This window comes from Galleria mellonella, unplaced genomic scaffold (genome assembly GCF_026898425.1).
Source record: "Galleria mellonella isolate WM207_F2 unplaced genomic scaffold, CSIRO_AGI_GalMel_v1 utg83, whole genome shotgun sequence".
Taxonomy (NCBI): Eukaryota; Metazoa; Arthropoda; class Insecta; order Lepidoptera; family Pyralidae; genus Galleria; species Galleria mellonella.
This window is the reverse complement of record NW_026442162.1, coordinates 587,188-613,350: the sequence shown is the minus strand read 5'-3', so window position 1 is coordinate 613,350 and position 26,163 is coordinate 587,188. Positions and strand designations below refer to the sequence as shown.

The 26,163-nt window shown below is 32.6% G+C and overlaps 1 protein-coding gene across 3 annotated transcripts in view; it reads left to right on the top strand.

The window, feature by feature from the left end:
* Window positions 1–22,932, top strand: part of LOC113516908 (inactive dipeptidyl peptidase 10) — a 106,007-nt gene extending 83,075 nt beyond the window's left edge. For 2 of the 3 annotated variants that reach the window (XM_031907912.2, XM_031907911.2), the window contains exons 3-19: window positions 10,494–10,754; window positions 11,051–11,154; window positions 11,601–11,799; window positions 12,268–12,342; window positions 12,462–12,514; window positions 14,612–14,823; window positions 15,883–16,103; window positions 16,720–16,823; window positions 16,898–17,027; window positions 17,372–17,612; window positions 17,698–17,763; window positions 18,010–18,325; window positions 18,890–19,039; window positions 19,838–20,023; window positions 20,695–20,852; window positions 21,225–21,430; window positions 22,071–22,932. In XM_031907912.2, coding sequence (XP_031763772.1) covers window positions 10,641–10,754; window positions 11,051–11,154; window positions 11,601–11,799; window positions 12,268–12,342; window positions 12,462–12,514; window positions 14,612–14,823; window positions 15,883–16,103; window positions 16,720–16,823; window positions 16,898–17,027; window positions 17,372–17,612; window positions 17,698–17,763; window positions 18,010–18,325; window positions 18,890–19,039; window positions 19,838–20,023; window positions 20,695–20,852; window positions 21,225–21,430; window positions 22,071–22,199 — 2,664 coding nt within the window. In that variant the 5' untranslated portion in view covers window positions 10,494–10,640 and the 3' untranslated portion in view covers window positions 22,200–22,932. The remainder of the gene's footprint in view (window positions 1–10,493; window positions 10,755–11,050; window positions 11,155–11,600; window positions 11,800–12,267; window positions 12,343–12,461; window positions 12,515–14,611; window positions 14,824–15,882; window positions 16,104–16,719; window positions 16,824–16,897; window positions 17,028–17,371; window positions 17,613–17,697; window positions 17,764–18,009; window positions 18,326–18,889; window positions 19,040–19,837; window positions 20,024–20,694; window positions 20,853–21,224; window positions 21,431–22,070) is intronic. The other variant, XM_031907913.2, reaches the window with a different exon arrangement.
* Window positions 22,933–26,163: the final 3,231 nt, after the last annotated feature.

Sequence of the window (26,163 nt, the reverse complement as noted above, 5' to 3'; positions counted from 1 at the left end):
TTTGTTCTGTATAATGAACCTATAACGTAGGTATCTAGGTAACTTTCCCTGTATCTACATAGCGTTTATTCTTAATGAGATAATAAATTACCATGCCTAGATACAATTAGGTACTTGTAACTACAAATAAAGTTCGTCATCATCAATTACTTATTCATTACCCAGCATTGAAAATTGTTCTATATTTAGCGGGACAAACGTCTTTTTCTTGTAATTTTGATTTCACATTTTCTACTGTAATCTTTTGAAAGGAATTATGGTAAGTATATTTTTTATACTACTATAATGGTAAACGAGCACGCATCTCATCGGATGGTAAATGGTTACTAGGGACGTCACGTGTTGCCGACCCTTAAGAAACCTTATTACACCCTTTTTGTAGAACCCCATGCTGTAGTCTCTAGGGATATTTATCTCTCTATCTATAGTACATACATAATAATTTAGTCACAAAATACAAATCTGAGACTCTCGCATCCGTTGACTACCTGAAACACTTTTAGATCGTCACTCCAACTCGTGGTACCCTCATCCTGAAAATGCGAAGTCGCAACTCAAGAACCTTTTATCCTCACCAGATTTATTTCTAGTAAAAAAAATATAATTAATTTGTTATGATTTAATTTGAGAACGTACATTACCAGTTAATAAAATCAACATGCACTTGTGGAAAGTATATAATTATTGTAGATTTAGGAACTTAGTCTTTTTGTAAATAGTATTTATAGCTATCAAATAGTGATAATTAAAACTTTTATAACTTTATTTTGTGTTCTTTGTAAGTGTTGTAGATTTGTTTTTGCAGTTTGATCCCTAACTTGAGTTAAATACTTAAAATGAAGTTTAACAAGAGTATTATATATAATATGCCGCAATTTACATGAAACACAAGAAACACATTTAGAAATACCACGTAATAAGCCAGCTAATAGGATTATTTTGTTTCTGACATAATAAAAAAAAATAGTATTTTTATCTATATGTATTCAAAAATTGTAAACTGATTTTGATAATTATAAATTTAAAATATATATAACCTATAATACTCGTTGATAATAAGCTTACTATGGGTGAAAGAATTTTTTAAATCAGTTAAGAAATATTTAAGTATATCGACTACAAACAAACATACAAAAAAAGAAATCTTACCCCTTTGTTTCAATATTATTATATAGGTAGTTTAAGTATTAACAATAATTTTATTTACTAAGATTTTAGATATAAAACATTATATCTCAGATAAATTAAAAGTACGTTACAAATTCTACTCAGATTCATTCATTTCAGCAAATATTGAAAACAAAATTAACAATAATTTAGTTGAAATAATTACAATACATAAAATATCTATCTAGAATCATAAAATACCTAGTTAGTACAGATGCCAAAAACTAAAGAAATAAGTATTTTATATAAGTAGCAACATAGTAAAATTCCAACAACGCTATAAATATTCCAAATGAATTTCTTTAGTGTAAAAAGAACGAAATCCTTTCAATGACCTCATCTCACAGCAAGCTGGACCAGTGGATTATTTTACTCTCGAAGATTGTAATTAGATTTTTTACAAAACTACAACTAAATCGTCTTAGTTTTCATTTATTTTCCCATTTCATTATAAAGAACAAAATTTTAATATTCTTTGTATTATAGATAATTTAAGATTATATTCCCCAAAAAATACCGAATTGAACCGTAACGCAACCAATTATTTAAAAACTAAACAACTGGACTGTATTTTATAAAATTTCTATGGCAACTAATTTGAAAGTATATCCCTTCCAATAATAAAGAATTTTCTTTATAAATAACGGAGTTATGATGTAACAAACATAGAACGAATTGAGAACTTCCTCTTTTTTGAAATCGGTTGAAAATACGTGTACCTATACCATATTTTTCAAATTTTCCATATCAAATTTTAATAGTTACTTTTAAAATAATCTAGTATCATCATCATCATTATAACCGTTAACTGTCTACTGTTGATCATAAGCGTCTCTTGTAGGGTTGAAGGGGGAGGGGGTTAACCGATAGTTGTCATGCGTGGCAGGCGGATTGGCAACCGCGGTAAGGCTTTTAGTGATATTTTAAGGATACTGATACCCATCTAGGGATCATTAAGTTTCGTTATTCGTCTCTTACGATACCGGACGGAACACACGGACGCGGAACGGAGTGGCCCATTCTATGCCCCTAATACTAGTATACAAATTATTATTACATTTTAGCGTAACGTACTATTTTTTTTACTGCGATTTCGTCTGCGTGACCGGTTTACGTTCGTTCACTTTAACTTCAACGTAGGATACATAGTAAAAAAGAAAACATCAGTTTTCTTTTTTAAGTTTACATCAGTAAACCATAAGTAAAAGGATGAACATAGACTTACTATCTCTATCCTAAACAATACATACATATATGTTAAATTTCATCAGTTGACCTGGTAAAGCATAAAGAGGTAACAAAGTTTCAAACATTCACTTTCACATTTATAATATTAGTAAAGTTTCTATAAGATTTGACTAAACAAATCCCTTTTTATAATAATAGTACTTTTCATATAATATTCAATTAACAGACAGCTACTCGCCGTATTACTTGCTCAACAAACAAACCACTGGATTTCGGTTACTCACACAAGGACATTTTTCTCGAAGCAATATTTCTAACATTTCATAATGCGCCTTATTTGTCTTCAAAAGTTCATAGCAATTTATGCTACAGAATTGAAAACGATTTTGGGTGATGTTCGCTGACTCGACGGATATAGCCTTCATGTTACAAAGCCGCTCTACTGTTGTGTTATATGACGTAATATAACGAATCTTTCGAACAATTGACTCGACATAAAGCCACTCTATGCTTGTATCTATCGCTATAATCGTTTAGAGGTGAAATACGTGTTGCAAAACATGCGTGGACTGAATGACAGTCAGAGATTGATGGCTAATATGAAAAGTTATAGAACTTGTGATAATAATACTAGTAGTAAATTTTCGAGTGTTGCCAGTCACACAATATCATATAATGGTAGCGGAATTAAACAAAATAATTCTAATCAACTAACTAGTGCATCAAATCTGATAAAAAGTGTGTGTTATATATATAATAAAAAATTATTAACTTATTATTATCAATGCAATTATGCCTATAATATTATCATTTTACTATTTATTACATCATTGAGAACTGAAAATTTATATAATTTTATACTATTTATCAGGTCGACCTCAACACGAGCCTACTAAAAGATAAAGTGATTACTTCTTAGTAAATTTGCTATAACGGACCAACTGACCTGAATTAATCCTCACCTATTGTCACTCAGTACTTCATCAGCGTAAACCGAAAGCATAACCATACATAGGGTTACCAATAAATTTTTACCCATATAAAAATGTCTCCATATCCAATCATTATTATTTAATTTACCATTTTTTAAGGTCTATACAAATATAAGGTATACCATATCCAAGCCCCAGAACTACAAGATATAATCTTGAATAACAAGTTATGAAAAAGCAAATAGAGTTGAACGGTCGGTCTGAACGGAAATAAAAAAGTCATACTGGTTATTCTGTGACGAGATATGTCTGAACTAATATTATAAAGAGGAAAGATTTTATTTTTATTTTTAGTGGATAAATTCATAATTCTTAACTTCTAAACTAAATTCGCCTATCTATCTACAGTATTAGCTAGTAAAACGGAGTGTATTTTATTTTCAAAAAACTATATGAACTCCCAAACATTTGTGTCGAAAATAGTATTATATATTAATTCAACTTTACTTGAATTACTTACAATAATTACGGAGAAGTAAAATAAAATTGCTGAATTTAATTAAAAAGGTGAACGACTCAGGCTAAAACTACTTAAAAACTTTTATTTTAAATTGGTTGAAAACTCATAACGAGCGAAGCTCTATTTCAGTGTCACTTAGCATAAATTTTGCACTACAATATACGAAGGCAATATCATAAATAAGGACACATACAAAACGCGAAATGAAAGCAAAGGGAAGCGGCACAGGCTTGATTTAGAGGGTGGTTGGTACTCAGATAATAATATTCGAGAGAAGATTACCATAGCTTAGCGGAGAATCTATTCATATTACCCTGAATCATTATTTAAATCCATTTAAATCACTCGCTCAGTTTTAGGTAAACTCGGTTTGAAAACTAAACAATCGTTGATCCCCATATATTGTTTCAATTGACGGACGAATTAAACTAATAACTTTACATTTCAGACAGGAATCGCTTATTCATAAATTTCCAGTAAATGCACAAGTTTAAACGTTTTAATCAAGTCACAAATCTTAGTCGGATTTTCGTTTTACTTTAAACGACTTACTGTACTGTACAGTCTTGTTATAAAATATAAATAGAGCTTGCTTGTATTCATAGCGAGAAAATTCCGGAAAGCCTCTTTACAGACGAGACACTCCTACAGATGTAGCCCACGCTTCGCTTGTAGATTTTTAAATAAATACATTTGTGATCGACATAAACTTACGCATCCTTTATGTAACATGCATGCTAAGGATATATACATAGGTACATTATTGCAGAATTCCAATAATGCTACATACATACATGTCTGTCACGTCTGTCTCATATTAGAGTAAGTAGAAACAATGGAACGCCAATTGCTTCGATCCAAACAAGCCTCTTTTGCTTCCTTCACATTCTAGCACCCTAGACGTGCATACGATCATCAACCAAATACGCGTCGTGTTGAAGAAGGGTCAAATTAAAAGTACCCGTAACCGTCGAGCATATATGAAAAGTTTGATAAATGTGGTGGCCGCCCCTACCAACACACTCCATTTCTTCGTGCTCGATAAATCTCTTGGCCAAACCAATGCAACATTCGCTTTTCTATTTCGATTCTTTATGCTCTATCTATAATAAACTAAACAAATCGTAATTGGCTAAAACTAAAACTTGGCTAATTTTAACATGCCTTTTCTGAAAGTCGTCATAGAATTTATGTTGGATGTAGTCGGGGCCGTTATCATGACACGTGTTTGTTATTTGTTGTGACACGATTAGAACAAGATAGTCAGTTCCAGATTTATTACGAGCAGGATATAGATAAAGTTTTCTACTAAAAGATATTTCTATTTATGTACCTACTGAAACAATATCTCTCTGTGTTTAGAAGATACTCATAGTTTATTTATGTAGAAGTACCTAAATCATATTTTATTGGCATTTCTATCATAATAGCGAGAAATACCTTCTATATCCCGTCGTCTTGTACTAAACTTATACTAAAACTAGATGCAACTGCAGGTAAAATCCCCAGCAAAGCAAGATTTATAGAGAGTGAATCCAGCATGAAATACGTATCGCTCATGCCAGGAGCCCTGGAGGATATTAAATGTCATAATTTATCAAATAATATTCTATAACTTATAGTTTTATTTTAAAGGAATTGTTAATGTCTAATTAGATACCAAAAAATTAATTTAGTACTTAACTAAGGACATGTCCCCGTTTTGCAGAAGCAACTCACTAATGATGAAAATGACTACATATTACAAATAGTACAACATTGTCCATGAAACCAAACGATGGTGTTATTAAATAAGCTATCTAAAGAATTAAAGTCACTAAATGATTTAAATATCTTTGGAACAAAATGAAAGTTATTGCTACAAAGGTGTTTGTACTCAAATGACGAATTCTTACTATCGTAAATTTAAATATATATGTTGTTTGTGTTAAGAGATGATTCTAAGTTGACTGTAATTTTTGTTTTTGTATGTGTGTTTCTTAATTTAATTTATATTTTTATGTACTATATGAATTTTATTGTACCTACTATGACAATTAAATACAAAATATTTATGAATGAATTAAATTTAAAAAAAATCTAAAGTTTTATTTGGATTTATTATATGTACACACATATAAAACTTCCTTAAAAAAAAAAAAAAAACTTAAAATTACTTTAACCCGTTCTAAAGACATAACAGACATGGGCTGGCAACGAATTTGTTTAATACAACATGTTTAGAGTTTTAGAGTCTAATAAAATGATTCTATAAATAGTTATTAAGTAAATATAATTATTCAACTAAAAAAATATTTAAATGATAAAATAAACATTTGATATTCTTTCTCCGTTTTCGATATCAAAAGAATATACATGCAGTATTTACTGCTCTCACAATTTATTTTGATTAATATGATAAAAAGTCGAAGTAATACTACCTTATTTATAGATTCATGTATTCTCCCTATTCTGCAAATATAACTTATTACAACAAAACATTATTATAATTTACTTCTAATACATAATTTTCGTGTTTGCATGGTTGTGTTTTAGTTTGAAGGATAGGCATGTCAGTGAATTTGCAGGGTACAGAGGAATAACACCTGAGTCCTCAGGAATGGTAACGCATGGGAGGTAGCATGGGAAACAGTATACCCTGTTATGTCCATGATACTGCTTATGTCTAAAGGCGACGTTAACCACTTTCCATTAGGTGTGCCATCAGCTTGTTTGCCATTCTAAGTTGCATAAAAAAATATAAATACAAAAATTTACTAATTGGTTTAATAAACTATGATTGCACTTGAAATTTGTTTAAATTTAAACGAACGTAGTTTACTAGAAGTTAAATATAGGTTTTTTTTTATACAACTTAGAATGGCAAACAAGCTGACAGCCCACCTGATGGAAAGTGGTAACCGTTGCCTATAGAAATGAGCTGTACCGTGGACATACCAGAGTGTACAATTTCGCCCATGATACCCACCATGCGTTGCCATTTCTGAGGACTTAGGTGTTATTCCTCTGTACACAGTAAATTCACGCCATATCCCACTCTTCAAACCGAAACACAGCCATGCAAACACAACTGCTTCACGGTTGAAACACAAATGGGACAGAGGTACCCAAGCAATCGACTTTTGTACGAAGTCTTCCTCTGGTATGGTTGCTCTATCGAAATAATTATACATATAAACATATACCTATTACATGACAGTATATGACCCGTGCCGTAGAAGCGTACTCACAATATACTTACATGATTTATTCACGCGACTTCATTCAGTAAACGCTCGTTAATTCTAAACTTTCGTGCTTCAAACTTTTTGATTCATTAAACAGTTTAAACTCTGTGTGGGTCTTTTATTAAAAGATTTATTTTTTTACAAAAACTTTAGGGAGATACTTTATTTATTTACTCTGAATATCAGTTGTATATACTTTAATAGGCGCTTCTATGTTTATCTTTTTCGTTGAAAATAGCATCATAAACCTCACCTATAAATATAAATATAAATTGCTTTGAATTAGTGATAACAAAGTTCTTATTGGATAAATAAATAGTTCCATATTCAGCTTGTAGAAAGCATGCAAATTATATATAAATCTGAAGAATTAGTTTGTTTATTTTAACACGCCAAACTCTAGAACTAGCAGCCGGATTTGAACAGAATACTCTTGCATTTGATAGCTTTTTCTTGAAGAAGGAAGGCCATTCAATATTCAATACGGTATTGCTTTGGGCGAAACTGCGGAATACAGTTAGTTTATATATACTGACTCGAAAATAGAATTTTGTTTGTATTTCATTTGAATGAAATGTAAGTTACCTACACGTACCTATATAGACAGCAATTTATCAACAAATCATTTAAGTTGATAAATGTATACTATTAAAGTGCTCGTACATTTGCGTATTAATCATACTTATTTATATCTTCTTTTAAAAAGTATTTTATCTTAAACTACTTACTGTCTAATGAGTGTCTAATTTTACGTTAAGTTCTCTTTGGTTTGGCTCAGATCCCAGAAGTTAATGAGTCCTTTCCATTTATATAAACATTCGTATGAAGCTTTAATAGTTGTATTTATGGACATTCCGTTTTCTTATATATGCATTAAGAGGACAAGCTTTAATCGTTTTTATGGCGTACTAAAAAAATTACTCTGTTCAAGCGAGTTCTACACGCTATTGGAATCAGCAAATTGAATGGAACACTGGCTGCCAGCCAGGAATAAACATTCTACGATGTAGTGACAACCGATACATTAATACTGCTGAAATTAATTCGAATAGCCGGCAGCCGCAGTGTATCACACGATAGGCCACCATAGTCCCCTATTGTATAATTCAACACTAAAGTTAAACAAAACAACATGGCCGTCGATCTTTTACGTGTTTATCAGAGGGTAGGTAAAAAATGTATATATGCGCTCATTTCTACTATTTATATAGTATAATGATAAATACGGTATTTTAAAGATTATACAGTGCCCTAGTTAGCTAAATTTACAGCTATTTATTTGTTGTATATAAATTACGCTATTATATATTTTATTTACACGAGATGTTTATATATTAAAAAAAAAAGTTTAATAGGTACAAGTAGGCTGCTCCACAATTATATATTAAATGACAAATACTACGGTTTAATTACATAAGAGTATAATATAATATATTACAATGTTTTAATATATACTTTTAAATATAGCAATCCCTCCTCAAATAAGTTTAAATAAATAAAAGTAATTGAAAGAGCGCAACTTGAAAATCCTACCATTTTTCATCATTTCAGTCAGATAGCAACTTCAAAGTCCATTTTATTTCCACCAACTTACATAGCCAAACATTTCCAGCCAACGGAATATGTCTTTCTAGTGTACCTACTTGTAATTGTAAAATATACGGCATCGAATTTCACATCTGCATTGCAGCTACATCAATCCTCTAGAGCCTTCTCAGGTCGTCGAGGCCATAAAGACTCAAATAAAACGACTCCAAAGCCGCCAAGAGATAATTATAAGAAACACCGTTAATGCCCAAACTGGAGCTCACTAACACTTTGTCCTGCGCCGCTTTGGTCTATTGCATACCATTAATCTGAGCCGAGAGCTCACAACTTTCGGAAAGATACTGAATAAACGTTCAACTTAAGGCTCGATGGTTGAACGTACTGAGTTAAGATTTTTACAAAAGTTATATGTCTGAAAGGAAAATATTTATGTATTATTAGAAATTATCGCCGCTTATTCCAAAAGGTTACGTTACTTAAATTATCTTCGACTAAGTACTTTTATTTTTTTAACGAAAGTATTAATATCTATGTAGTTCCTTACATTTTTCTTAATTTAAAATTTCTATTCTGAACGTTATTTTTACATTATTCGTAATTTTTCTTTTTTTTTTGCCGTCGTGCCGACATTTCATTCCGGGAATAATTTCAACAGAGCCAACATTTGCGGTCGAGATAAAAATCGGGGAAAGCCTTAGCGCAGTTATTCCCACCGCAAACTACAATTAAAGCTCTCTGGTCTGCTTAATTTCTTAAAAAAAAGGAAAATGCTTAGTCAGCAATATTATTACCAAATGAGCAAATTCGCATTCTGATAAAGCTAAATTACAACGGGCGAGTCGATTGTAGCGTTGTTTGAAGTGTACGATTCTTCTAATTTTGTACACACAATCTGATCAGAATGTACTTGTAATAAAAACGGCATCTATCTAAAAAAATCGAATCAGAGAGCAGTTGGAATAAGTTTTACAGAGTCGTAAAGTTGCTGTCGAGAAAATGTATAGTGTGCCGAGAGCGCGAGCGTGCGCTGAGCGTTGGCCGATCTCCAACTTCATTCCATCGTATCGACATAGGGCGCCTGCTCAAACTATCAACAAATTATCTAGTAGGTAACTCTTCTAGACACAATCATTTGGTTGTTTGTTTGTTTAAACTTACATACAATAAAATATTGTTATAAAATCATATACATATGTACAGAACACAAGCGGACCTATTCCTTAAAGCAATTCCTTCAAATTAACTTAGAATATATGAATGGAGAAATAAGTGGCAGAATGGTTACTGAAATACTACTTATCTGAATATTGCATATAAACTTTATACTCAATACAACCATAATCATCATAACTATCCACTGCTGAACATCGGCCTTCCCCATAAATGGAGTTAGTACAATACTACATATTAATTTTAATAATTCTTTAGGATTTCTCTTGTTTTCTAATGAACTTTATTGATACTGCTAATTTATAATATTAGTATAGAAGAGTTCACTAACTTGTGTGAAAAACCATTATAATGCTATAGAAGTACAGATGGACTAAAAGATAAAATTTTAATTTAAATAAAAACCGTCTGAAATTAAATGAAAGTATAATAGTAATAAATACCATAACATAAAAAAAACCAAGGCAATTTAAAAAGGTCACTGCCTAAATAAATATTGAATTAAAAAAGTTTAACCCTCCAACATTACAATAAATTGTCAAACAAGTACATTTCTACAATAATTGTCCTTTACTTGAAGTATAAAATTAAATTACTCTAAACAACTCGGTTACGGACAAAAAATTCAAATAAACGCATATACACTTGAATTCGGTCATGTACCTTAGTTTTATCACTTCACTGTAAAATCGTGATCATCATAAAGCTAAACAATTAATAAATACTAATATTTTTTCGTAGTGATGGGGCGAATTTCGAGAGGAGTGAAGAGCGCGGTCACGTGGGCGTGCGCGCAAGCGATCGCGGAAGCGGGCGCGGAGGCGATCGCAGACGCGTAGCGCGGCGCGGTGGCGGGTGCGCGCGCGGCAGCGGCGGCGGCGGCGGCGCATGCACGCCACTGGCCACACGGACCGCTCGGGCGGCGGCGGCGGCGGCGGCTCTTGGCGCCTCCCGCCCGACGAAACGCTGCAAGTCGCCGACCCCAAGTCCGCCAAGGAAGACGTAAGTAAAATAATAATTTGAACCACAAAAAACAATTACTTCAACACAAACGTAAGCAAATTCAAAAAGAATGTTCTAATCGGTTAAAAATGTCGCAAAAATACAGTTAAATTCAGAATCTGTGTGTGTGATGTTCATTGGCACGTCAGAGGCCTTCGTATATAACGAAAGTGTCCTAGAACGTATGTTTACGCTACAACTCATCACCAACAACAAAGATAGTATATTTGTCCGATTCCAATAACATTTTCCATATTTTTCAAAAAATCCTTGTTCATTTTAAATTTCTCTTCTAGGATCTCTACCAAGGGGATGGTCACAACTGGAGAAGTATCATATTTTCATTGATGGTCATCAGTTTTGTTATAGCCGGCATCGTCACAGCAATTTATTTATTAGGGTGAGCTACTACTAAGTTTGCTACTATTGTAAAAACAAACTTTTGACTATAACTTTATTTATATACTTAAGTAAAAAATATTTGAAAGAAAGAAAATATTTATATGGCGCACATCAATTACAATTACAAATAAAATATAAACAAATATAAACTTAAAAAGGAAATACAAAAATAAACTTATACCTAATTAGGAATTATGTGACAAAAAGGGCACTCAGCTAAGTGTTGTGGCATTTATACATAACGCTATAATATTTAGAGTACTAATTTGGTCTACGACTAATCACGATTGTAATCAACACTGTAATTTACTCCGAAATTTAATAATTTACTAGGTAACCTACTAAATAGTCATCAATGAAACCAAGATTTCTTTTGGCATCTTACTGAAGACTTTTTTAATGAAGTTGGAAAATATGTATTTAAAATATTCATGTGTATTGTAGTTATGTGGACGAGTTATTGTACTGGTCGGGTCGACGTATGCGCCTGGACGAGTTCCTGCGCGGAGATCTAACGGGCGAGCGGCTGCCAACCACGTGGGTCAGCTCACACCAGCTCGTCTACCAGGCGGACGACGGAGGTCTACTCGCGCTAGATACATTCAACAACACACTCTCCGTGCTCGTCACCAATCACACTCTAGTAAGTGTTTATAGAATACCAACACACGTGTACAATACAATTTCACCGACGAAGAGAAGACATTAAAGACGCCTTCTACTGAATGGTGCAGTCCACCACAGAGTACCAATATTTTCCCTGTCAGCACGTTATCACGGATTGTCAACATGATACACACAGAAATCGAAGTGGAGAAATGTGTGTATTTTAAAATTATTATTATACAAAATGGTTTTACTTAATTATATGCTATTTGTCAACATAGGGTCAATATAGCCCCTAAATTACAGAAGGTCACCTAAAATCTTAACTTATATTCTCCATACTGTAATAAAATACGAAAAAAATATTTTTTTAGTGATAATCTCTGTTTTTGCCTTATAATGTATCTTTCTTTAATTAAATATTATAAACTACATCATTCAGAGAATTATTGAACATAAAATAAAATTTTATTAAAAAATTAAAATTAAAATATTTTACCCACAGCGGCAGCTGAATGTGCGAGGATACCAATGCTCGCCGAACTTGCGCTACGTTCTCTTTCAACACAATATCAAGGAGGTCGGTAACAATTGCGTTATTAAAGTTTTAATTGGTTTTTTCCAAAATAAACAAGGCGATCGTTACAAAGTTCGGTGCGGCGGACGAACGATGTTATTTAAGTTTTTATTATTTTACAGGTTTATCGGCGGACATTTACGGCACACTACACAGTTTATGACGTCACAAATGAGTGAGTTACTTTTGATATTTTACCCACAATAAAGGTCGTGTCGGCGGCCCTCGAGATTCTCATAATTTTATATTTCCGCTTGCAAATTGAATTTCATATTCCCAAATTGGTTTTCACTCACCGCACCTTCACACAAGGGCACGGCAGATTTTCACTCCTCTATATAATTGTGGTATGAAAAATAACACTATTCAAATCTTTATACTAGAATGCTATCATCTGCGTCATGCTATATAATAAATGAACACGATGGATGAAAGTGTGTTTCCCTGCTGGTGGAATATAAAATGTCTGCACGATCTCAATTCGTTTTCATCATAAATTTATCTGTTTCGGTTGGAATTTTAACAACGTACTGAAGCTTTACCCCCTTCATCTCAGTAAAGGGAAATAAAAAATGTAAAAGAGACTAATATAAATGTGCCTACTTAATTAAGTCGATATGATGAGGAAATTGAACTCACGGCAATATTTAGTCAATATATGTGTATATTTAATTAATACTAATTATTTAAAATAGCAACCCGCCCCGATTTCTTACGATTTTTTTTTAATAAAATCATTATTTTATATTTATAAAATATTTTAAACATTTACCTTAAGTTACCAAAAATGAAAAGAAAGGACAAAAATAATATAATGTGTATATAAATCAATAGCAGGTACTCTGTTTTGATTGGCTGCCTTGCATTTTAGAGATTGGCAAACGCAAGTGAATAAGTAATTGAAATTCATATTGACTAAATCAACTAGTTTAGTTAAGTCTGGTATTGTGACCGAATTTTACAATCAAATATTCCGATTCCTAAATATATTTGGTAAGGTTCGAGAACTTAATTAATTAGGTTGATCAATATTCCTTTATACACAATCTTTTAAATAGCACATAAATAAATAATGTATATCAGAGTGAAACCAAAGCATACGATATCTATTTCATTGTAATCTCAAGTATCATAATCCTAACCCTCTTTAAAAGAGTAATTTTAAAAAGTCGCTATTCATTTTCCGTCCACTGCTCTTTTTACAATCATAATGATATCTTCTTTGTGAAATTTCCTTTCGTTCGCTCTCTTGCCGATGAAGAAATCGATTTGACGGTAGTAACCTACGTGAATACGATTTTCGATTTATTTCAATTTTTGTGTGTAGAATTTTAATATGATTTGGTATGTCTATCGCGATTCCAGTAAAGTAACAATGTTACTATTATTAAAATATAAAATATAACTACAAAACGATATGAAATCTGTATATTGTATATGTGAAATTTTAATGTAATATGCCTATACATAATCTAAAACAGGTTGAACTATTAAACCGAATCCATAACCCCATTGGTTTTTGTGCTAAACATAAACACTTAAGAATACTTATTACAACATATGTATTGATATTATTATTTTAATAAAACTGTATAAACAGTTGCTTATACTTTATGCTTATTATCGGGTTTCACTTACTCTCTTCCAATGTTTAAATAAATCGTATTAATAATTTAATTTAAGACTGACGGATAGACTCACTTTCCTTTCTATATATTACTAGTAGTATGTAACATAACTTAGGCCATCTACAATTAACCCCGAATTCACATAAATCAGTAAAGAAAAAAAATTTAAGACATAAATTTCACAGTCCGTTATGAGTATCGTGTTTCGCATTTAGCATTCTACTAATTGTTAATTTACTGAATTAAAATATTTTATATATTTTTTAAATTAAATAATCGAGAACTGTAATTATTTAAAATCGCAATCAAGAAGAGTCCAAATTAAAAAATAACCTCACATAACTAAAAGATGGTCCCAACGCTTAACCACCTATACCTACTAACTGATATTTATGAAACAGTTGTAGATATCTGACTTACTTATCCCCTTTTCTATATTACATAAATAAATCATTATCGCATCAAGATATTCCATAAGAGTTTCCATTCAAACCAATTTATTAACTTTTTTGTTTCATCGTATTTGAAATAAATTTAGTATTAGGATATTTTCTGTGACACCTGAAAAACAAAATTTTGCCATGTTAAAAGTTATTTGTACTTAAACATCGACAACAGCATTGACATTGACCATTTATCACCAGCCACCACATACCGCTGTTTGGCGACGGCCAAAGCAGCTGGGAGTGGCAGTACGCGGCGTGGCTCGGCGCCGACGGGGCCTTACTGCTGGCGGCGGATAACGAAGTGCTGGCGAGGCCCGGGCCGCCGGCGCGCCGTGCGCCGCCTCTGCGCCTCACCAACGACGCCGCCCCTGGGCGCATATACAATGGGGTCTCCGATTGGTTATACCAAGGTCCGCATAAAAACTTATTCATGCTGATCTTTGACGTGTCTAATATGTAGATACAATTATACATTTGGAATGGGTGATGATATGGGTGACAAAGCCCTTGCAAGTTAGAAATAAGTCCTTAGCAATATCTAATCTAGATGCCATATATACATATTTCTAATGAATTTCTTAAACTGATACTTACCCAAGGGTATACAAAACTTTACTAATTAGTAAAATCTCCAGAAGTAAGTATAATAAATAACTGTAAATACATTAAATTTATCTTTACGTAAAATCTGTGTAAATTAATTAAAATCTAATTTTAATTATTATAATAATTTAATATTTTATCTATATATTTACTCAAACTTGGTCACTTACGAGATAAGCAGATAAATATTTTAAAGTCTGTGTCGAAAAAAATATTTACCTTTTTATTATTAAAAATTTATGAATAATCTATATTAAGTACTCGTAAGTATAAGATTCTGTTCCACAAATAAAACCTTCTTAAATTGTGGCAAAAGCACTATTTTGATTTAATAATTAAACTACTGAACCGATTTTGATAAAATTTCTATGAGACTAATCTGAAAGCATCCCTCTCTTCGTGCACTTCATTAGTGTAGGTCGTGTCCTTGAAAGGTCGTATCTGAAAGCATATCATTTCAGATAAAAACATTTTCAAATTGATTTGCAATGACGAAGTTTTGAGGTAACAAACATTTAATAAATGCAACGGAATTGAGGACCTTCTTTTTTTTAAGTCAGTTGAAAATAAAATAAGCTCTACGTTTCTCTAACTTTGGATGAATTTGATATTTGTGGTTAATTTATAAAAAAGATCGAATTAATTAATTTAACACTAGCGACCTGCCCTGGCTTCGCACGGGCAGGTAGAATATGGATTTCTATTTTTTTTTTTTTTAATAAAATACAGCCCATTTTACTCGCGTATAGTGTAATTTTCTGTATATGAAATATTTTTTTAAATGAAACATTTCCTCTTTATATTAATAGTTGTACACTTGTGACTAATTTAGTACAATAACAATATTGTTTGAATACGGTTTACAGAGGAGGTGACGAAAACCCCATCTGCAACTTGGGGCTCTTCTGACGGCACACTCGTAATGTATGCACAGTATGACGATAGTGCGGTCTCGGAGCTTCGATTTCCTCGGATCTCCGAGGGGATCGGTGGAGCCGGCGCCGCCAGGTCCGGTTTCCTACTACCCACAAACAATAATAGTCTGGCTTCAGTCTTCCCTGATCATATAACTATCAGATACCCAACGGTAAGTTAAAAGCAAATAGTATAACGTGCTACATATAATCTAAGGTTAAAAGTAGGTAATGTTGATTTAACTAACTAGAAAACGAACTTAAATTATACTTAAATAACTTTAAAAAGATTATAAAATTGATAAAAATAGCATTATAGGTAGTTGGTATTTTTAGAAATACTCGTATTTAGTGTGACAAGGCAAATAGTTTAATAAAGATTGGCTTCGTTTTATAAATTGAGATACTTGCGGCATCTCTTTACGACTAGGTACAAGTATGTATGTGATTCATCACTTTTTTCCTCATTGGTATTAAAACATAATAGTGTAGAATTATATACATACATACACATTCATCATCCATTGGGGTAATAATGAAAGGCCAAATACTCCGATTCAAAGAGACCTCTTTCACTTCCTCCACATTCATCAATCTACTCATACACGCTCACTGGTTACGGGTACTTTTAATTTGACCCTTCAACACATCGCCTATTGGGTCGAGATACAACCCCTACCGACATTCCCGTTCAATTATACTTGATAAATTTCGTAATTCTTCTTTCATACAACCTCACTAGATACCCGAATCAACGTAGAATTATATACCTAAATGAATTTATTCCAGCCTGGCAGTTCTATACCTAAAGTGAAGTTATGGATAGTGGTAGTAGAAAACACGACTTCTCCAACGAGATGGGAAGTTAGACCTCCGGGAACATTGGATGGAATGTATGTATCCGATAAAGTTATTTAATGTTCTACACATGAGAGTTTCTTTTCGTAATTTTTGTGTCTTATTCCAGGGAATATTACCTCATATCAGCCCAATGGGTGGGCAAAGACAATTCTCATGTAGGGGTAGTGTGGATGAACCGTGCGCAAAATCTTACTGTATATAGCAGCTGTTATGCACCTAACTGGACTTGCACTGAGGTATTCAACATTTTATTCTTACAGAGATCATATTGATCTCTAAATTAATAATAATAATACTCGATTTGCTTTGTTTTATCTCATAAGGGATAAAGCGTCGGTTACAAAAAAAAAACTAATATATACTTCTTATACTTACGCACCAAAGAATATATAACGCTTTCAATACTATCTATAGATTTTAATGACATATTAATTACTTTATAAACAGTCATGAAATTTTAACAAAGTTTCATATTACGTTGTACATATCACGTTGTACATATAAATAAATACATAAATAATCATGGTAGAAACTTATTAATTGTGCACATTAATATTAATAGCTATATTACATTTTACAGACGCATTCAGAAAAAGCAACAGATGAACCATGGTTAGAAGTTCATCAACAGCCGGTGTATTCAGAGGATGGTAGCGCATTCCTGCTGTTAGCAGCTGTGCAAGAGGGCGGCGGGCAATATTACACACACATCAAACACGTAGATGTGCTGCGACAACGCATCGCTGTGCTCTCACATGGCAAGGTTGAGGTAGCCGAGATCCTGGCGTGGGACCAGGATAATCATTTAGTTTATTACTTAGGTAAGACATAACTTTAATCTATTATTAACACAACCCAATAGATGTATGAAAAAAACTGTGTTATTTTTCTTTTTTTTTATTAAAGGTTTAGACAAAGAAAAGTTGTACATACCAAATCTGCATCCAGATATGGTGAAAGAAGCTAATCAAATTAAGTATTAAACTTGAGTGCAGCTTAGTGATATTTTTGGTATAAGTAGTGATTTATGACTAACTTACATTACTGTCACATTAACTAAAACTACCCATTCCATCCCTCCTATTTAAAAAGGCAAAGCACGATCATACAGTAAAATTATTATAGGGATATTGTGTGATTTTTTGTGAACGTCTTGTTTTCGAATTAATTTGGTTTGTTTCGTGTCTGAGCTAGTACTGATGTTGGGGATGTATACAGGTAGCGCAGAGAGACCGGGTCAGAGGCATGTGTACGTTGTCCGGGACCCGAGCTATGGTGGCGGCAGTAACTCTGTGAGAGCGCGGGCTGAGCGCGAGGAACCTCGGTGCCTTACGTGTGAACTGGCCGTCTGGCCAGCTCGACTACACTACGCCAATTGCTCTTATTGGAGAGCCACTTTCTCGCCGCCAAAACCAAGAGTTGGAATATCGCATTATGTTCTAGAATGCGGCGGTCCCGGTCCCCCTCTTGCAGGATTACATGATGCTAGAACACATAAGCTAGAGAGAATATTGTATGACACGAGGCCTTATAGGTATGTTCATGATTCAATTATGCTGATTATTTAGGGTTATTTTCAATAAAAATCTTCAGAAGACAATTTTCTATTTTAACTTAAGGTCATACTTAAATAATGCATCGAGTGTCTAGGTATAAATTACCTAAAATAAAACCTACTATAAAAATTGTAACACCTGCAGTGATAATAAAGTATTTTAAAAATTATTTTGCTTTTGTACTCTTCACACAAGTCTGTACATTAAGTATTAATCTTAATGTATATAAATTATCAATATATATAATAAAACTTAAATAAAATATTCTAATATGTACCACAAAAATAATTATTAGGACTTACTTTTTACTGGAAGGAAACATAGAAGTCCATATAAGTGTAGTTTGTAATCTTAATCCTATCATTATAATAAATATAAAAGTTTGTAGCTAGATGGCTGGATATTTGTTACTTTTTCACCCAAAAACTATTGAACGGTGCGCTAAGATATATCCTAACTTAGCACAAAGAATTCTTTACATACTGATTGACGCAGGTGTAGCAGCAGGATACAACAAATTTCAATATTTGTGTACTCATCAGATCGGTTCGGCTGCGCGAGTTAGCTTTACCTACGCGACGGTCGTTCGACGTTCAACTAAGCAGCGGCTCCAAAGCCCGAGTGCAGCTGCTGTTACCGCCTTCATGGCGCGAAGAGTTGCGCGACGCTGCCTTCCCAGTTCTCGTTCACGTGTAAGCAAAATTTACGTGCAGTAGACACATCAAAAAAATTATTACAATTTTAAATATTACAACTACTAAGTGTTTTAGTAGAATAAAAAAAAAAAACAGAGCAACAGTTAGAAAGTGATATAAACCTGTGTGTGTTTTTCCTTATTGCATTTCATATTTATTCTTAATTACACTCATTAAATACCTAATATAAATAACAAAAATAGCATATATTCTTTATTGCAATTGTAAGTTACATATAAAATAATGTATTTATAAATGTTGTGAGCGAGGGTGGACTTATCTCTGACAGAGATCTCTTCCAGTCAACCCAGTACAGTAAGAAAGCATTTCGTTAACGGGCAGCTGAAATGCTATAACTATTAATACATAAACAAATATACAGTTAAATAAAATATTAAAATATATAATAAAAAATTACATAAATACATATACTATAAATACATATAATACCTACCTACTTATATAATAAATGTAAAAATAAATTAATATACATCTTTTAATTTTTTTGTGCATCTCGCCTAGGTATTATTTGATATTATATTATTTTATATTTTCTTGTTATATAGCAATATATTTATTTTATAACTGTTTATTTTGCAATACCAAGGCAGCTATTCTGACACAAAAAGCGTAATAAAATGCTACATCTTGACTAAAAAAAAAATTGTTCTATCTATTGCAGTAATTAAAATATTCCGCACTTTGTTTGAGATATATAAATTGAGTTTTTTTAACCGGAGTTCACTACAATAAATAAATTAATGCTTATATTTTTCGTTTGTGCTAATTCACCAGAGACGGACGGCCTGGCAGCCAACAGGTGACGGAGAAGTTCCTGGTGGACTGGGGCTCGTACATGTCGTCGCGTAACGATGTAGTCTACGTGAAGCTGGACGTGGCGGGCGCTAGGGGCCTTCCTCGGGCACTGCTGCGAGGTCGCCTCGGGGGTGTCGAGGTCGCAGACCAGTTGGCTGTTATTAGGTACTGTAACCTATAACTTTACTCGTTTGAATTAATTGATAAATAGTATCTATGATTATCAGCTATTTCCTCGCCTATTATTCATTACCAGTATTCAATCAGCGTAAACCGATAGCGTAAGCAAAGTTACCATCTCTTTATGAAACATTTTATAAAATAAACATTTGTAGAAATGTTTACTAACTTAAATTCCATCTTTTTTTCTATATTATATGCTGATCTAATTTTATATCAATATATTGAGAGCAAGCTATTTACCCTCAACTTCATACGCGTAGATTACGGAAGTAAGAAAATCAATAAAATAAACCACTTCTATTCATTGAAGATTCATCACAACGTCTGCTTTACGAACCAACTTCAAGGATTCAGTTTAATATCAAATCAATTCACAATCAAATTAATTTGCTTTCAAAATAGAATACAAAAGAGGATGAGAAAGATCTAAAAACAATATATATGTATATATAACATATATATAATAATACTAGGTAAAACGCCGAATAAAGGAGGTTAAAGACGTATAAAGTATAGAGAATTAGTAGCTTCGACTCTTAAAGAAATAAAAAATAAATTAATGTAATTTATTCACACATACATAATTTTCCAACGAAATTATTAATCGTCATTTATTTATTATTCTACTAACAAATGTTGTTTATCATTTTCAGATATTTATTAGACACTTTCAAATTTTTGGACGTAACCCGCGTCGCAGTGTGGGGCTGGGGTTATGGCGGATACGTAACTGCCATGCTGCTTGGCTCTCAGCAATCGACACTCAAATGTGGCATCGCCGTCTCACCAATCACCGATTGGCTTTATTACAGTGAGTTTTAATTTTGAATTCTATGTCATCGAAAATTTTGATCCTTCTGCCTAAACATTATGGTTTATATAAAACATGTTGCTTACATAATCAGCTTCTTAAATATTGCTAAAACTAAAGGCAAAATACAAACGCTTTACTTAACGAAAAGAGATGACTAACAGAGGGCAAGGGATGGGCAGCAGCGTCCCTTTTAACATCTCAAAGCCTAACTGCTGTTGCCAAACCGCCTGCCAAGTGTAGCAACTACTCCCAAAACTCCCTTATGGGGAGGCTTATGAGCAGTGAACACTTAAAGGCTGTTATGATGATATGATGCTGCTGAGGGAAACTTATAATCTCATAAATTAATAATGATCATTACGTTTGTAGACGCGGCGTTCACGGAGCGGATCTTAGGGCAGCCGTCGGTGAACTACAAAGGTTACGTGGAGGCGGACGCGTCGCAGCGCGCGCACCACGTGCCGCCGCACGCGCTGTACCTGGTGCACGGCATGGCCGACATGAGCGCGCCCTACCCACACGCGCTGCAGCTCGCGCGCGCGCTCACCGACGCTGGCGTACTTTTCCGATACCAAGTGAGCTTCTCAAAATCTAATCCAAAAACCATCCTATGGCTCATCCTAACCAGATTCCTAACGTACCAATATCACCATACAGTCCCTGATGTTATTCATTTTTTTTTTAGCTTTTCTATTGACTTAGATGTTCACAAATTTTTCTGATATTGTCTTATTAGTACTTCAACCACAGTTTCTTATAAATATTTTATGCATTATTTCAGCGAATACGCGTAAAATAAATATGTTCACCACTATAATCCCCGACTTGATAAAGAATTTTGTTATGGAGCAAGTACCACTCGACCATATTAAATTCGGCCAGCATTTCTTTTTATGGTGTAAACAAGCTGACGGCTTACCTGATTGAAAATAGTAACCGTCACCTATAAACTCTGATACCCATAGTACTCATCATGCATTTCTAGTCCTGAAGGACTTAGATGTTAAACCTCCATAGCCTGACATTTCACTGCCATGTTTTACTCGTTAAACCAAAATACAGCTACTTCATGGTGGAAACACGAATTTAATAAAGATATAAAAGATAGAACATTTCTAAAAAATCTTCCTCTGGCGAATATTTGAAATCATTACCAAACAATCTTAATAAAATCATGATTTTTAATCAAAATAAACGAAATTAATTTTTTTTCAGGCTTACGCTGACGAAGGGCATGACCTAAAAGGAGTTATCGAGCACGTATACCGTTCGATGGAGGATTACCTACGCGAGTGCCTCTCCCTCGACCCCGAGGATACCAAGCTACCCCCTCCTGACAGATAAAAGTGATATTTGCAAACAATCAACCGAGCAATAATTTGTACCCGACCGTCTCAATACATATATCCAAATGTTATTAAATTCCTGTCTGTAAATATGTACATGAAATAGTGCTTTAATGAAATGTGTTCCCCTCGTTTGGTTCAACAATGCCTTCTAATCGTAAAATCTCATACATCATTATTTTTGGCGACAGCGAGAGAGCGAGGGTTATGTGATTAGATATAGAATCGTAACTTATGATAATAAGAAGTCCGTTCTGTTATGACAATTTTGCATTATTAATTAAATTATTAACTAGCAATAGTGTATTTACTACTAGATTCATTTTGTAATAGATAGAGATACAAAAGAGAACGGGCTGCGATGGTTAGATTAATTCTTCAAATTGAATAATGTAATTCTCATTCGATCCATGAAACTTCGCTTCAGCACCCTTCGCCTAAACTATCATACCGTGTCTTCTAATCTAAGTAAAGCCTAGATAGGAAATAAATTCTGAACATGAATTAAAAATAATTTTATAACAAGTACATAAGGTCCATTTTCCAGATCACTATTATGTACATTTCATTAAATGAACACATCGTGTTGTACATTATGGTCATACTGTTCGTTATTCATAAACTTTCGAGCTTGTTCTATTAGGCTTTTACTGTTTTCTACCGTCGCCTTTATTATACCAAGTCTTTTTATCGTCTTCATTCTAAAATGGTACGTAGTTTACTGTTAGTTTACTATTTTAATAAATCATATTAAAACAGATTATAATAATCAACGATTAAACATTCACATTATAGCATAAATATTCTTTGAACGAGATATAATTCTCAATCGTTAATGTTATTATAAAACTAACTACATAACGAGGAGCTTATCATTTAGGGAAATTTAATAGGTCTTTTGAAAATTATATTTGTTTTTCTGTTAACAGGCATGTGAAAATGTTAAGTTTTGTTAAAATATAGTGCTGTTAAAAATACCTCATACGACAATGTAAATAAAATATCCTATTCATAAATTACGTACATTGATTAAAACGCATTTTATAGTGACTTATAATGTTTAGAAATGAAGTGACCTTGATCATCCCCTAACCTTAGCTGCTTTTGCTCCATCACATTACCATTTACTAGTCTTCTTAATTGTTAATAATGTTAAACGTAATTTACTACACATTTATAGCCTGACACGAGAATCTCGAAAATAATTAAAAGGTCTGAGAAATAGTCGTATAATGGAATATTTACTTCGAAAAGATTGATAAACTAACCACTTTATTCATAAAAATGTTAATCCTTCAATAAACGTAATTGTTTAGTATTTTGTCGCTTTATTTCCAATGCATAGATTAGCTGGAAAGTAAGAGATGGAACTACTTTAATAGCTAAAGCCGGTTTATTAGAAGTTTCACATTTCTATGAATAAGGGGGCAAAGATATAAATAACTAGAATACTACCAAGTAAATCTCATAATATAGCGGAAACAATCTTAAAATTTGTAGTCAGTGAAAATTATCTCACTGTAGAACTCAAAACTGGTATATTTTGAGTAATAAGCTTGTACAAAATAACTTAAATTGAGCTAGAAAATTTGCCTTTCTCATAGATAAATACAGCAATGTGTAGGCAGTCAATATATTTTTTGTAAATCCGTAAACTCAATATAAATAAAGTTTGTACATTGAAATTGTGTTGAAGTGAAACTACAAAACTTGTATCAAGTTTGAATTGTGTCAAAACGGAAGAAATACTACATGTATTTTATTCAAAGAGAAAAAAATATGGAAGTATGATTGGCAATGAAGGTAAAAGAATGATAAGTATATAAAAAAAAACACATGGATAACGATAAGGACCGAATGCTAGTGAAATTATGCGGATTTACCATTGTTATTAATTTCAACATAACTGTGACATAACTAGATAATTCATTGTTGTTGTATAGAGATAAACGTTTGCCGATATTTGTTAAGTGTTATCGGATACCTGCATAGACGCATATCGTACATTCCATGTTTGTGAAGACTGCCAATTTGGTCTAAATTTTACAATCATTGTACTAATTAAAATACATACGATACGTCGATGAGATTAATTTCAATTGCCGTTATGGTCTTAAGGATGCTGTGATTCTTCTATTGCATAATTTTAACGTTATTGAATTAAATTATATTGAATAATAAATAAAATATCCATCTGATATTACGTAGGGCCTAGTGAAATCGAATTCGTTGTAATTATTAAAATTAATTACTATAAGATTAATGTTAATTGAAATATTTTGAAATTCTTCCATTATAAAAGTAACAATATTGCTTTGTTCCCCAAAAGTTGTAAAACAAACATAGACAATATAATACGGGCTATGTGTACATCACACAACATATGAGATTTTATAGTTAGATAAAATACGAGAGAGTTCGGAAACCGGGTGCTTTAAATTTTACATCATGTTGTATGTATTGATTTCTTTAGCAAATGTTCTCTAGTTAATACATTAATATCATACAATTTGCTAGTGAATGAAGTGAGAGATATGGCATGCATCACAGACCGACCGTTTGACCGCTTCAACGCTGCCAAAAGGGCACACGACTCCATTGAATGCTACGAACTTAACAACGAGCTTAATATAATATATGTATTATGTAATTTCTATGACCAGTTATTTTATATAATAACAATGCTACTTTCAAATAAACATAACATATTTATAATATTTAGGTACTTATAGACTTTGAATGCGGTAGAATTGGTGAGTCTGTAACGCATGCATCTCTAACGCAACGATAAGCTAATATGTAACGCGATATGCAAGGCAGATGCTAGCTCTTAATAATTGTAAGAATTCTTTTAATCTTTTGTGAAATTCTATAATTAATTAAAACATAAAAAAATTTCTGCGGATAACACCAATTTAATTCGTGAATAGTATTTTTAACGAAACAAAATGGTAATATGCTGGGTTGTTACTAGATATTAGCACAAAATGATTTAACAATCATTTGCACGCCGCTTAACTCCTTACACTTTCCTTTTCAAAAATGGATAGTCCTTTAGTCTTCCAGTATATAGAAAGCTTCCCTAACATTGTCTTATTCTTGAAGCAGGAAAGTAGGAACTATGTGATGAACTATGTCAATTATTTCATATTCCAGCTCTGGTCAACAATGTTAAAATTTATTTATATTCTCCTCCAAAATCTATAATAACATAAGTTTAGATTTTTGTCCTAGTTTGTTCAGATTCAATGGATGTGGTATAAATGTGAATCAGTAATACTGTGTTCTTAGGATCCCCTGCAAATTAAGCTACGCTGAACTTGACTTGCAAAAAAAGAAAATATTCTTACAGTGTAATCATACAATCTAATAGATTTATAATCTATAATAACTTGAATCTCTTTACTTTCCCCAATATAGTAAAGGGCACCCTTTTTTTATTAATAGTCAAAGAAATAGGTCATTGCCTCTGTAATTTTGCATGTCGAGTTCAGTTAAGATGCAGTGTAGTGTCCGCCTTCGTAACTTTAGAGTGCTGCGGATGGCTCCCTTAGCGGTTAGATTGATGAACTAGCGTTTCACTGAATATAACTTTTATTTCCATTACTTTCAAAACACAAACAACAAATAGGCTAAAGTATTATAATATACAATTGCAATATTATTGAACATAGGACTTATGCATAACTTTGATAGTCAGAGCCAACAAACCCTCTCTTTAGGCAAAGGATGATTTGAAAAAGTGTTGGGATCATTGCTGAATGAAAAGGTTGAATAGATTCGTTCTAATAGAATAGGTGGTAACTCGCTCTATTATAACAAGGTCCTGTACGCTTATTTAAATCTATCTCTTTTAAAAATCTTGTTCTGACATTTTAAATTTACCAATAAGATGTTTTATGTACTTGTCTCATATTTTTATTATTAAAATATTTATGAACTATTAATTTATACTAATTTAT